This window comes from Mytilus galloprovincialis, chromosome 3 (genome assembly GCF_965363235.1).
Source record: "Mytilus galloprovincialis chromosome 3, xbMytGall1.hap1.1, whole genome shotgun sequence".
Classification (NCBI taxonomy): domain Eukaryota; kingdom Metazoa; phylum Mollusca; class Bivalvia; order Mytilida; family Mytilidae; genus Mytilus; species Mytilus galloprovincialis.
Genome location: NC_134840.1, coordinates 107,902,468 through 107,916,170, shown reverse-complemented (window position 1 = coordinate 107,916,170; position 13,703 = coordinate 107,902,468). Strand labels below are relative to the sequence as shown.

Below are 13,703 nucleotides of genomic sequence, written 5' to 3'. Positions count from 1 at the left end.
GTAGATATAGGAAGATGTAATGTGAGTGCCAATGAGACAACCATCCAAATAACAATTTAAAAAAGTAAACCATTATAGGTCAATGTTTTTAGTTTCGTCTTTCAGTAGCAACATCAAAAAATGTTTCATCTTTCAAATTTGAAAAATAAATATTAGTAACCAGATTTGATGGTATATTAATGAATGCACTGCAAACAACTCTTTATGAATAATGTGAAGGACTGAACAGAACTAACTATTTCTCAGACATACGGATGGGCAAATTTAGGAAAATTCAGTTAAATGGTTATGCCTCATATATATGTACACTGTATTTCTAGCCCAACGGGTGCATGACCTTTCACAATTGTACTATAGTTTAAAGGACACATCCTCCCTGCTACCTCTCAGATTAGATATGTCAATAAAAAAATCAATTGACCACTAACAAATTTATAAGACAAATAAGTAAGTATTGTCCAGAAAACCGTTTAGCACCTTCCTGCAACAAAAGTTTAAATGACTTAACATGATAATCAATTAATTTATAGCAAAGGACAAAGATAAAAAGCTTAGCCAGTTCCAGGTAAACTAAAATAAACAACAAAAAAAAAACAACAAATGATTCATAAGTTGTTTGCTTAAAGTGCAGTGGACAATAATTGTTGCATATTAACAGGGACTAGATAACCTTGGATACATAAAATATTGTGTGGAAATTTCAGCCCCTCATCATGACCTTTCTCTGGCCAGAAAAAAATCATTTCATTTGAGTCTTCTTATCAACAGGAAAATCAAGCTGTTCGGTAAAAGAACATGTGAAATCTTTTGGAAACCAAAATTTAACCAAAACTGCAGTCATTTCCTTGACTTTTGAATTAATGACCCCAAATTCATTGGGAGACATCTCAATTACACTGAGCATTATCCATTTTTGTTTCTGAAACAAAACTTTTGAAACAATTGCAGTCAATAGATTGCTGTAGTTATCCTAATCTTTGACCTGACGGGTTTACTGGTACATTCTCTCATGGGTCATTTGAAGAAAAAAGTTTTGGACAAGGTTCAAAATATACAATCCAAAAACCAAAATCTTGATCACATTTTCAGTCTATCAACCTACTTTGATCTTTGGCACATTGACATCAAAATAAATAAATGTTTGTCTTCATCTTCTTATTTTGCATTATCATATTAAAGCTTGATAAATATGGGTCAAATTAGTTGTCTAGAAACCTGAAATGTCGATGTCCAGACTGTATTTATCATTTAAAAGGCCATTTAACAAGTAAACAATATGTCACTTAAATGTGTTCTAAAAAGTGAATTGAGTTGGTTTAGGGCATGTTCAGTATGCCATGGTTAAATAATCTGTTTCAACAAATAACCTTCTGATCCCTCTTAAATCTTCTTAAAAGTACTCTTTAACATGAAAAAGTGCGATACTTCCAACAATGTATGGATAGATACCACTGTCAATCTCCTTGGTTGTATTGTTGTAGCCAGTTATTTTCGGTAAAAGAAGTTGGAACATCCAGAAAGAACCATAAACCTTCAGGGGGAGAATGAGCATTCCTTGTCAATGAACAGGCCAGTGATCACTGTAGGTGGAATGAGCATTCCTTGTCCATGAACAAGCCAGTGATCACTGTAGGTAGAATGAGCATTCCTTGTCCATGAACAAGCCAGTGATCACTGTAGGTGAAATGAGCATTCCTTGTCCATGAACCAGCCAGTGATCACTGTAGGTGGAATGAGCATTCCTTGTCCATGAACAAGCCAGTGATCACTAGGTGGAATGAGCATTCCTTGTCCATGAACAAGCCAGTGATCACTGTAGGTAGAATGAGCATTCCTTGTCCATGAACAAGCCAGTGATCACTGTAGGTGAAATGAGCATTCCTTGTCCATGAACAAGCCAGTGATCACTGTAGGTGGAATGAGCATTCCTTGTCCATGAACAAGCCAGTGATCACTGTAGGTGGAATGAGCATTCCTTGTCCATGAACAAGCCAGTGATCACTGTAGGTGGAATGAGCATTCCTTGTCCATGAACAAGCCAGTGATCACTAGGTAGAATGAGCATTCCTTGTCCATGAACAAGCCAGTGATCACTGTAGGTAGAATGAGCATTCCTTGTCCATGAACAAGCCAGTGATCACTGTAGGTGGAATGAGCATTCCTTGTCCATGAACAAGCCAGTGATCACTGTAGGTGGAATGAGCATTCCTTGTCCATGAACAAGCCAGTGATCACTGTAGGTGGAATGAGCATTCCTTGTCAATGAACAAGCCAGTGATCACTGTAGGTGGAATGAGCATCCCTTGTCAATGAACAAGCCAGTGATCACTGTAGGTGGAATGAGCATTCCTTGTCCATGAACAAACCAGTGATCACTAGGTGGAATGAGCATTCCTTGTCCATGAACAAGCCAGTGATCACTGTAGGTGGAATGAGCATTCCTTGTCCATGAACAAGCCAGTGATCACTGTAGGTGGAATGAGCATTCCTTGTCCATGAACAAGCCAGTGATCACTGTAGGTGGAATAAGCATTCCTTGTCCATGAACAAGCCAGTGATCACTAGGTAGAATGAGCATTCCTTGTCCATGAACAAGCCAGTGATCACTGTAGGTGGAATGAGCATCCCTTGTCAATGAACAAGCCAGTGATCACTGTAGGTGGAATGAGCATCCCTTGTCAATGAACAAGCCAGTGATCACTAGGTGGAATGAGCATTCCTTGTCCATGAACAAGCCAGTGATCACTGTAGGTGGAATGAGCATTCCTTGTCCATGAACAAGCCTGTGATCACTGTAGGTGGAATAAGCATTCCTTGTCAATGAACAAGCCAGTGATCACTGTAGGTGGAATGAGCATTCCTTGTCCATGAACAAGCCAGTGATCACTGTAGGTGGAATGAGCATTCCTTGTCCATGAACAAGCCAGTGATCACTGTAGGTGGAATGAGCATTCCTTGTCCATGAACAAGCCAGTGATCACTGTAGGTGGAATAAGCATTCCTTGTCAATGAACAAGCCAGTGATCACTGTAGGTGGAATGAGCATTCCTTGTCAATGAACAAGCCTGTGATCACTGTAGGTGGAATGAGCATTCCTTGTCAATGAACAAGCCTGTGATCACTGTAGGTGGAATGAGCATTCCTTGTCAATGAACAAGCCTGTGATCACTGTAGGTGGAATAAGCATTCCTTGTCAATGAACAAGCCAGTGATCACTGTAGGTGGAATGAGCATTCCTTGTCCATGAACAAGCCAGTGATCACTAGGTGGAATGAGCATTCCTTGTCAATGAACAAGCCTGTGATCACTGTAGGTGGAATGAGCATTCCTTGTCGATGAACAAGCCTGTGATCACTGTAGGTGGAATGAGCATTCCTTGTCAATGAACAAGCCTGTGATCACTGTAGGTGGAATAAGCATTCCTTGTCAATGAACAAGCCAGTGATCACTGTAGGTGGTCTACTTATGCAAAAAGGCCACAGAGGCTATCAAAGAATTTTGGGCATCAATAAAATTTTAACATTTGTCCTTGATGAACTCTAACACTCAAGAGAGCTTGAAACTCATAAATATTCATTAATCAACTTTAACAAACTAATTCAATTCTTTTTAATCCTTTAATGTTTCTTCGTCCAATAAACTTTAAACTTTTAACAATACATAAACAATACTGTGAAATGAAACTGAATGCATAATCAACTATGAAACAATTGCACATTAGTGTAATATATAAATTATGTGAACATATTCACAATCTATGTATGATAATTCATAAATCAATAAACAAACATTTAGTGTCCTTCACTACAAAATAAAAATGCCTGAAATGGACGGAACAAAAAAAAAATACATGTATAATAAAGTGGACAGAATGAAAAATATATGTATAATAAAATGGACGGAATGAAAAACACAAGTATAATAAATTATCTAGTATATATTGTGATGACTTTTTATGTAACAAAAAACATAGAGGTTAAAAATTAGGACGTATTTGAAAATGTCGACTACACCAAACTGATATGAATTTTTAAAAAAGAGTGGTGCAGCAATTAATTACTCTAAATATGTGGATTTATTATAGCAAATCTTTGGCCATTGGCAAAAAACACAAATTCTAATCAATTCTTTTCGCAAAAACTTTATGATAAGATAAGAGAAAAATCACTTCTAAAATTAAAAACCAATTGTTCAGAGAACAATTGAAGGTCTTTCCATATCAAAGAAATTTTGATAAGAAGATAGTTGTTCATACTGATACGATAAATAATGGTTTAATCATATTTTTAAGTGATATAAAGGAGATAATATGCTACTTCCGGTGAAATGAATGTCACTTCCGGTCTAATATGACAGCTTCTTTCACACTGATTCCAAAAATATATAGTTTCTATATACTTTTGTATTTAGAATGGGAGATACATGGTCACTTCCGGTTTGTTGGAAGTCATTTTTAGTCTTCAGTAATCAGTTTATGTATCTATATGACAAAATATATGGATTTTGAGTACTTTTATACGAAAAAATTGCAAAGAAGGTTACTTCCGGTTTTCTCAAGGTCACTTCCGGTAGTCATTTTTCAAGGTCATTTGTCATCCAAACTTTTGCACAAGGTCAAATGCCATTAAAATGGACTTAGTTGAAGTTATAATCAAATAACCTCATATCAAGACATTTCAGGGGCACTAACTCCTATTAGATGCTATTTAATTGTATCAGACCAAATGTAAAATATCTTCATAACTATATAGCAATCATTTTGCACTTGTTCTTTAATATATACCTTTTCAAGGGTTGGAGAAAATGCAAAAACATGGAAAATTCCGAATTTAGAACTTGACCTTGACCTTTGACCTTGACCCCATTTTCTAATAAAGGGCCTAGGGATCTCAAATAAATACATTCCAGGGTTATATGGTTGACGGTTTATTAGTTAATAACACATATTGAGAAAATAATTTTGTAAAGGTAGATAACTCCTATAAAATTTCATCGAATCGCTTTGATCCAAATAAGCCAAATTTTCCTTAGGATGTAACGAACAATTTGTAAAAAGAATTTTGTCGCTATCTTTTTTTGTTACGAAGGAGATGCACTCTGATGATAAACAGTGAATAGGGAGATAACTCTTACAAAGAAAAGTGTTCGGCTTAGCAGGGTGAAATGTAAAAGCGCATAAACTGTACGATACAATATGAGAAATATCTAAGCGACATATTGCGAAACAAACATTTGTCGCAATATCAAAATTAGGTGGAAGAAAAAAAAAAAAAAAAAAAAAATAATAATAATCAGAACAAATACAATAGGCTTTCCACAGAAAAGTGGAAAGACCTAATTACAAGTGAAAATTTTGGTACTGCAGCATTTTTCACATTAAAAAAAACATTGTATTAATTTCTAAATTTATAATCTGCTTTTACTAAGTTATACAAGGATATATCTGCTAGCACTTTCAGTAAAAAAAAAGTTACAAAAAAATAGCAGTGTTCTATAAATAAGATATTCCTTATTAAATGCTATATGAGAGAGATAGACAAGATTGAATGAACAATTGTTGGTCAACATCAAGCAGCAAAAATTTCATGCAATTTAAGGATAAAGTTAGATGATTTTTCTAAAATATCATGAAAGAGAGCTTAAGGAAGCTGGCTTGTCATGTTTTGGAATTTTGGTAAGATTTACGGAATCCTCTGGTTTTAACCATTTGAATGCCTTCACAAAATTTGCCGGGTGACCCCCATTTTTCTTTTTATAATTCTTTTACATGTATAATGATAAGTCTTATAAAATTTTAATTACTTTTTAATAGTTTTTGAAGACTTAAACTTGTCAATGATAAAGCTAAGAAAAGTCAAGAGAGAACATTTTCCCGCAAAAATTTCAATGGCTAATATCTCGAAAACAAGCACGGTGACCTATATATTTTTTTTGCTCTATTGATTCCTTTATTAATCCCCAATCAATATATGCTAGTGTTTTGAAAGTTAATTACTTTGAAACTGAGAAGCCAGCTCCCTTAACCCTTTCCTCCATTGAATTTTTTTTTTGCATACTTGATTCACATAGGATTTTTCAATGAAAATCTGAAAATATGCTTTAAAGTATTAATGCATTGCGAAAAACAAATATTTCATCAAATAAATTTAAGTCAGATATTCCTATGATATTCCTTTTCATATTGGATACAAATTCTATAAAGTCTACTGCAGACACTTTGTAGTCAAAGCATTTCAACAGAGGTACTACACAGGCGTCAAAAGGCGTTATTATGGAGTAAAGGGGGTGGCGTCAAAAGGCGTCACTATGGAGGAAAGGGTTAATGTATTCATATTCATCAGGAAGGTAAGGGTTTTAATTTTTATCACATTATGTTAATAATAAAGGTGAAAATTCTTTGATGAACAGTATCCTGTTGCATTTTTTGTATACAACAATTTCTGAATTTTAAGTAACTCAGTTTTCACCAAACTAATGCAAAAGCATGGGGATGCAGAATAAATACTATTCTATGGACGGAAATTCAGCAACATTTATTCCTTATATAAATAGAGTATTTGAATGTTAGCACTTCAAGTGACTTGAATAACATAAATTCAAAAATATATAACGACACTGTATTCCTAGAAACAGTTTGATTTTATAAAGTCTTGCTTTCAGAGATAGAAAAATATCCACAAGTTCCTTTTGAGACAGCTGAGGTATTCTTTATTTACATATGGGGTGGGGATGCAAGGTTTTGAAAGTGAGAAACTTTGTCTGGTAAGAACTGAAAATGAATACCTTTGCACAAAAAAGGATGAAAATGATTATTCTGCATCACAAAATGCAGGTAACATACATGTACAAAAATGGCATAGCTATGTAAAAAAAAGCATGGGTATCAACAAATGAAATAAGCAATTAATCTGGCAAAAAATCTTCCTGCTGTAGAGGTATGTTAAATTGTTTGAATAGCCATTATCAATGTTATGATAAGTGAACACCCCTAATGTTTAATTATTTCTTTCCATTTTAATGGTACATACATATATCAAATCATCCTAAAACTATTTAAGAAGTTAACAACTATAGATCACTGCACCACCTTCAACAATGAGGAAAACCCATACTGCATAGTAAGTTATGAAAGACCCAAACTGATATTCAAAAGAGAAAACTAACAGAAGTGAAAGTAACATCAACAATTTCCTTCAAACTTGATTGTTTAAGAATGATAATTAATATGTCATAGCATAAAAAATGTGAAAAGAATTTAATATCAACAAAAAGTGATTATATCTTCACAGTACGGTTGATTGTAAATGAATGAATGATAATGTGAATATTGCAAATATTTTATGATCATCGATTTATTGCATTAAGCCCCTCGGTCTATCTTATAATACAATACAAAAGTCCCTAAAACAAAACTACTGATGGCAAAATATGTGTACATATATCACATATATATTATACTGGTCCTTGTCAGCTACATGTTCGTGGAAATTAGTTTGATGATTGTCTGATAGCTACCACACGTCTACACAACTTGTCGATCGCACGAGGAGCGAAGATATATCACAAATAATGTATATCAGTGTCTTCCATCTTAGAGATTTACCTGCAATCTTTTTGAAAAACGTCGTCACCTGAGATGGCTCAATATTTATATATCACGATTTGGATTTTTTAATAACAGTTGCAACACTTTCTTTTAAAGATCTGACACTTTCATTAAGTTTGAGGTCAACGTCATGTAACTGCTTTTGTTGGAGTTCCAACGCTGTCAGCAGATTACCATTCTGTTCTTTGCTTTGTTGTACTTCATCAACTGAAAAAAAGAAAAGGAATGCTATACAAAGTAATTATTTCAAAATTAAATGCTGTGCCAGCAGAGCATGATATGTCTGTCCTACTTTATCCATAAAGTCCCTGAAATCAAGTTTCTGTAATTCTTGAACTTCAAATCTGAAACTTGTAAATATTAAAAGGGAGTTTGCTTCTTAGAACCAAAAATTCTGTAAACAAGACTTATATAAAATATACAATTTTTTTTAAAGATTGTTTAAAACACTTTAATGAATTACCCAGTCTAGAGATGTAATTAATAAATTTTACAAATAATTTTAAAGATGAATTTCACATAATGAATTTTTCACTCAACGCTATTTACCAAGAAAAGAGCAGGAAGTCTTTCAGTAACCTGTAGCTTAAAAATATTTTTGTCCTATATCACTAACTCACCATTTTGTTTCATTTGCTGTATATTGTGTTGAACAAATTTGATATCTTTAAAGAAATTTTTCAATGATTTGGCAAGATCCACATCTAATCCTGGTTTCTCTTCTTTCCTTGTCCCAGCCGTGCTACCTACAAAGGAGAAAAAATGTTATAGTGACATATCTTGATTTCTCTATTAAATTTCACTGAAGAATTTATTATTCCAAAAAAATCATTTTGGAATGTATACAAAATTATCAATTAAGGTGGTACCTAACACCACAGGGAGATAACTCTGTAAAGTCAGCGTAACATTTTAATTATGTTGTGTTGTAAAAAGAATATTAAGCTTCTCAATGATCAAAATTGGTGTTTATCAAACTGCTATATAACCAGTGTAATTTTTCTGACAAAATGGTTGGTTCAAAATTTTTTAAATTTTTATATTTTTATTTAAGGCTCAAAGTAAATACTTTGACAAAATTTTATGAAATTAAACAAGCCAAATTAATTTTAGTGAAAGTGTTGGGTACCACCTTAATTGAGTGATCAGTGTTTAATGCCACTTTCACCAATATTGTGCTATTTCATGGAGGTCAGCCTATATTTGTGGAGGAAGCTGGAGTATCATAAAGAGAACCACAACCTTTGATGGGAAACTGATAATCCTAGTCAAAAAATTTAGAGTTGAGCCTGCACCTTAACATGTGAGAGATTGGAACCCACTGTCAACGTATATTTGTTCCGCCTAACAGAAGTTCCAATGGAAACTTTGTTATAAACATTGTCATAATATCTATTCCTGTTGGAACAAATATTCTATACAATTTATTCAGTTAGGAACTGTTCAACATATACTGTAATATTTATTCCTGTGGAAAAAATATTCCAGAATATTTTTTTCTTTTTGGAACTTATATTATGAAGGAACTTCTATTCTGTGACACCACAACCACACTGTTGACAGCTAGTGATACACTTATTAAGGCATCTTCCACCAATGCCCCTGGCTGTATACAGAATTTGTTAAAACTACATAATAAAATGTGTTCTTACTTGTTGAATATTGGTTTAACAAACTAGAGGCTATCAAGAGCTTGTGTTGCTCACCTGTATTTACTGTTGTATTGTCTGATTCATCTGAAAATTTCAGGGCAGATAAATGTTAACCTGATAAACATTTTAAACCTATGTCAGATTTGCTCTGAATGCTTTAGTTTCAGTGATATAAACAAAAAACTGCATTTTACATCTATGTTCTATTTTTAGCCATGTTGGTAACACATTTTTAAAACAATATACCCTAAGGATGATTATGGCCAAGTTTGATAAATTTGTCTCAGTAGTTTCAGAGGAGAAGATTTTTGAAAAAGATTACAAATATTCATGAAAAATTGTTAAAAATTGACTGTTAAGGGCAATAACTCATTTAAACTGGATAAAAGGTTCAGACATTCATAGCCATATAATTATATTTCCTGTCAAAAGTGATCTTCCTTTCCAAATAAAAGGATGTCTTTAAAACACTTAAGGAGGCTCGAGGGTATAAAAATTTCAGAAAAAAATCAAACATTTGTTTTTCATTACAAATTTTACTTATTTTCTTTTGTATTTGTTACTTTATCATATGGTACAAAAATCATTCAAAACAATCCATTCGTGTTGGCCCCAAATGACTTTCAAAATGTATACATCATTGAAAAAGTTCCAAATTATCTCCCTTTGGTGGAAAAATGCCATTTTTTGGCATTAAAATTGAAATATCTTTTTCAACTCATCGGTGACCTATCTTTTTTAATATAATTTCCATATAAACTGTACTTAAACTAAATCATTGTAAAATTTTAGCGATTTCTGTAATAAATTTCTTTTTTTTATTTCGATATTACCTTTGTTTCTCCTATCACTTCAACAGAAAAAAACCGCCTTTTCAAAAATGTATGCTTCTTTCGAAGGCAGATTGTGAACGCAAATGAACGGTGACCCCACTTTTTCATTTTATTTTTCTACTAGCTATAAGATAAAGTTCATTTGTAGAAAAATATAGAGAAATCCTATATAAATGATTTATACCCGCGAAGCCCCTTAATCTGTGAAAACAAGCCCATTTCTTTTGAGAACAAGAATGTGTCCAAAGTACACGGATGCCCCACTCGCACTTTCATTTTCCATGTTTTATGGACTTTGAAATTGGGTAAATATCTAATTTGGCATTAAAATTAGAAAGATTATACAATAGGGAACATGTGTACTAAGTTTCAAGTTGATTGGACTTCAATTTCATCAAAAACTACCTTGACCAAAAACTTTAACCTGAAGCGGGACGAACGGACGGACAAACGAACGAACGGAGCCACAGACCAGAAAACATAATGCCCCTCTTCTATCGTAGGTGGGGCATAAAAATTGAACTAGAGGCTCTAAAGAGCCTGTGTCGCTCACCTTGGTCTATGTGAATATTAAAGGAAGCAGATGGATTCATGACAAAATTGTGTTTTGGTGATGGTGATGTGTATGTACATCTTACTTTACTGAACATTCTTGCTGCTTAAAATTATCTCTATCTATAATGAACTTGGCCCATTAGTTTCAGTGGAAAATGTTAGTAAAAATTTACAAATTTTATGAAAATTGTTAAAAATTGACTATAAAGAACAATAACTCCTAAGGGGGTCAATTGACCATTTCGGTCATGTTGACTTATTTGTAAATCTTACTTTGCTGAGCATTATTGTTGTTTACAGTTTATCTCTATCAATAATAATATTCAAGATAATGACCAAAAACAGCAAAATTTCCTTAAAACTAACAATTCAGGGTCAGCAACCCAACAACGGGTTGTCCGATTCATCTAAAAATTTCATAGCAGATAAATGTTGACCTGATAAACAATTTTACCCCATGTCAGATTTGCTCTAAATGCTTTGGGTTTTGAGTTATAAGCCAAAAACTGCATTTTACCCCATGTTCTATTTTTAGCCATGGCGGCCATCTTGGTTGGATGGCCGGGTCACCGGACACATTTTTCAAACTACTAACCCAAAAGATGATTGTGGCCAAGTTTGGATTAATTTGGCCAAGTAGTTTCAGAGGAGAAGATTTTTGTAAAAGATTACTAAGATTTACGAAAAATGGTTAAAAATTGACTATAAAGGGCAATAACTCCTAAAGGGGTCAACTGACCATTTCAGTCATTTGACTTATTTGTAAATCTTACTTTGGTGAACGTTATTGCTGTTTATAGTTTATCTCTATCTATAATAATATTCAAGATAATAACCAAACAGAGCAAAATTTCCTTAAAATTACTAATTCTGGGCCAGGAACCCAACAACGGGTTGTCCGATCCATCTGAAAATTTCAGGGCAGATAGATCTTGAACTGATAAACAATTTTAACCCATGTCAGATTTGCTCTAAATGCTTTGGGTTTTGAGTTATAAGCCAAAAACTGCATTTTACCCCATGTTCTATTTTTAGCCATGGCGGCCATCTCGGTTTGATGGCCGGGTCACCGGACACATTTTTCAAACTAATAACCCAAAAGATGATTGTGGCCAAGTTTGGATTAATTTGGCCCAGTAGTTTCAGAGAAGAAGATTTTTGTAAAATATTACTAAGATTTACGAAAAATGGTTAAAAATTGACTATAAAGGGCAATAACTCCTAAAGGGGTCAACTGACCATTTCAGTCATGTTGACTTATTTGTAAATCTTACTTTGCTGAACATTATTGCTGTTTACTGTTTATCTCTATCTGTAATAATATTCAAGATAATAACCAAAAACAGCAAAATTTCCTTAAAATTACTAATTCAGGGGCAGCAACCCAACAACGGGTTGTCCGATTCATCTGAAAATTTCAGGGCAGATAGATCTTCACCTGTTTAACAATTCCACCCCTGTCAGATTTGCTCTAAATGCTTTGGTTTTTGAGTTATAAGCCAAAATCTGCATTTTACCCCTATGTTCTATTTTTAGCCATGGCGGCCATCTTGGATGGTTGGCCAGGACACCAGACACATTTTTTAAACTAGATACCCCAATGATGATTGTGGCCAAGTTTGGTTTAATTTGGCCCAGTAGTTTCAGAGGAGAAGATTTTTGTAAAAGTAAACGACGACGACGGACGAAGACGGACGCCGGACGCCAAGTGATGAGAAAAGCTCACTTGGCCTTTTAGTCCAGGTGAGCTAAAAAATTGGGTCACTGTGATGTTTTGAAATTATGCAATCTCTCCAGAAGGGTTTTACAATATCAATTTCTGTTGACTCATTTTTAAAGGCAGTGCTTTAAGGCCTGACTTGCAAGTCATGAGGTTCATCTTTCCTTACGCAAATCTTTGCTGGGGTCATTTTGCAAGAAATAGATCCGGAAATGTTTAAATTTCTCCTCTACTTTTTGTGGCATGAAATGGTTTTTGTTCCCTTCATTTACATTGGGAAATAAAGAAACGATCAGTGTGTATTGTTCGTTTTAAAAATCTGTTTATTAATGTGTCTTTTGCATTATAAGCAGTCAATCTGATTACAAACTATAATTATTTGAATTCCGTGTGGAAAGAGGTCCGTTCAATTTCGTGTACTATTTGCGATCTAAAGATATTTTGAAATCATTTCACTTGTTAATATAACATGATATTACAATTAAAAGTCGACTGACCGTGAATTATGTTGCATAATATACAATTTAAAGTATTTTTGTACGTGAAGCCGTATGACGTTATAGTTATTTCGGTCTCAGTTATGTAAAGTATGAAATTATCATTCCTGAATAGGGTTCCACTAATTAAAGACAAGAAGCGTCAAAAAGTGATAAGAAGCAACAATAAAATTAATATAGCGATAAGAAGCGACAATACAATTAGTTTAGTGAGAAGAAGCGTCAAGAAGACTATATAGCGACTATACATAAATAAAAAAATGTCATTGCAACAACTTATTCCCCATAGATATTAAAAAAAAACATGCATTATTTTTTATTAAAGGGGCGGTTATAAAACATTTTTTATATTACTGTACATTGATAAATAAAAATATGTTTTTATTACAAAGAAAGGGATTGTCTAGTTTTTATTAGATATAAAAAAAAATATGTTTTATGCACACACGTAAAATTGGCCATCAAAACAAAAAATTTCCAATTTCTTTTTAAAGAATATATTGAATCAAAACCATGCAATATCATTTCCTTTCTAACAGGAAATTCTTCTTTTTCATAGGTACATATTTGATAGGTGTAGCGTCACCCTATCACATCAAATGAGAATAGCCTCGTGAGAGAATTACGATTCGCTTGTCCCTTGTTAGAACCTTCTTGTCGCTGTTTGTCTCTAAAATTTTTATTGTCTCTTATTAGTGAGACAGTCAGTTCCGTCCTTAACTTCCGTTTTTGCACTGCAAAACAACCACACAATTAACGATGCCTAGTCCTTGTTGGTGTTTACCTGCGTGTCATTTAAGAGGAGGACATGCATTTCTAAATGACTTAATAAGAAGGAAA

General features: G+C 33.6%; 1 protein-coding gene across 5 annotated transcripts in view; it reads right to left on the bottom strand.

Annotated features, from left to right (window-relative positions):
• Positions 1-5,925: 5,925 nt before the first annotated feature.
• LOC143069738 (kinesin-like protein KIF28) overlaps positions 5,926-13,703 on the bottom strand; it is a 58,718-nt gene continuing 50,940 nt past the window's right edge. For 2 of the 5 annotated variants that reach the window (XM_076244506.1, XM_076244508.1), the window contains 3 exons: positions 9,259-9,342; positions 8,227-8,352; positions 5,926-7,813 (listed from right to left, as the gene is read on the bottom strand). In XM_076244506.1, coding sequence (XP_076100621.1) covers positions 7,656-7,813; positions 8,227-8,352; positions 9,259-9,342 — 368 coding nt within the window. In that variant the 3' untranslated portion in view covers positions 5,926-7,655. The remainder of the gene's footprint in view (positions 7,814-8,226; positions 8,353-9,258; positions 9,343-13,703) is intronic. The other 3 variants (XM_076244510.1, XM_076244511.1, XM_076244509.1) reach the window with 2 other exon arrangements.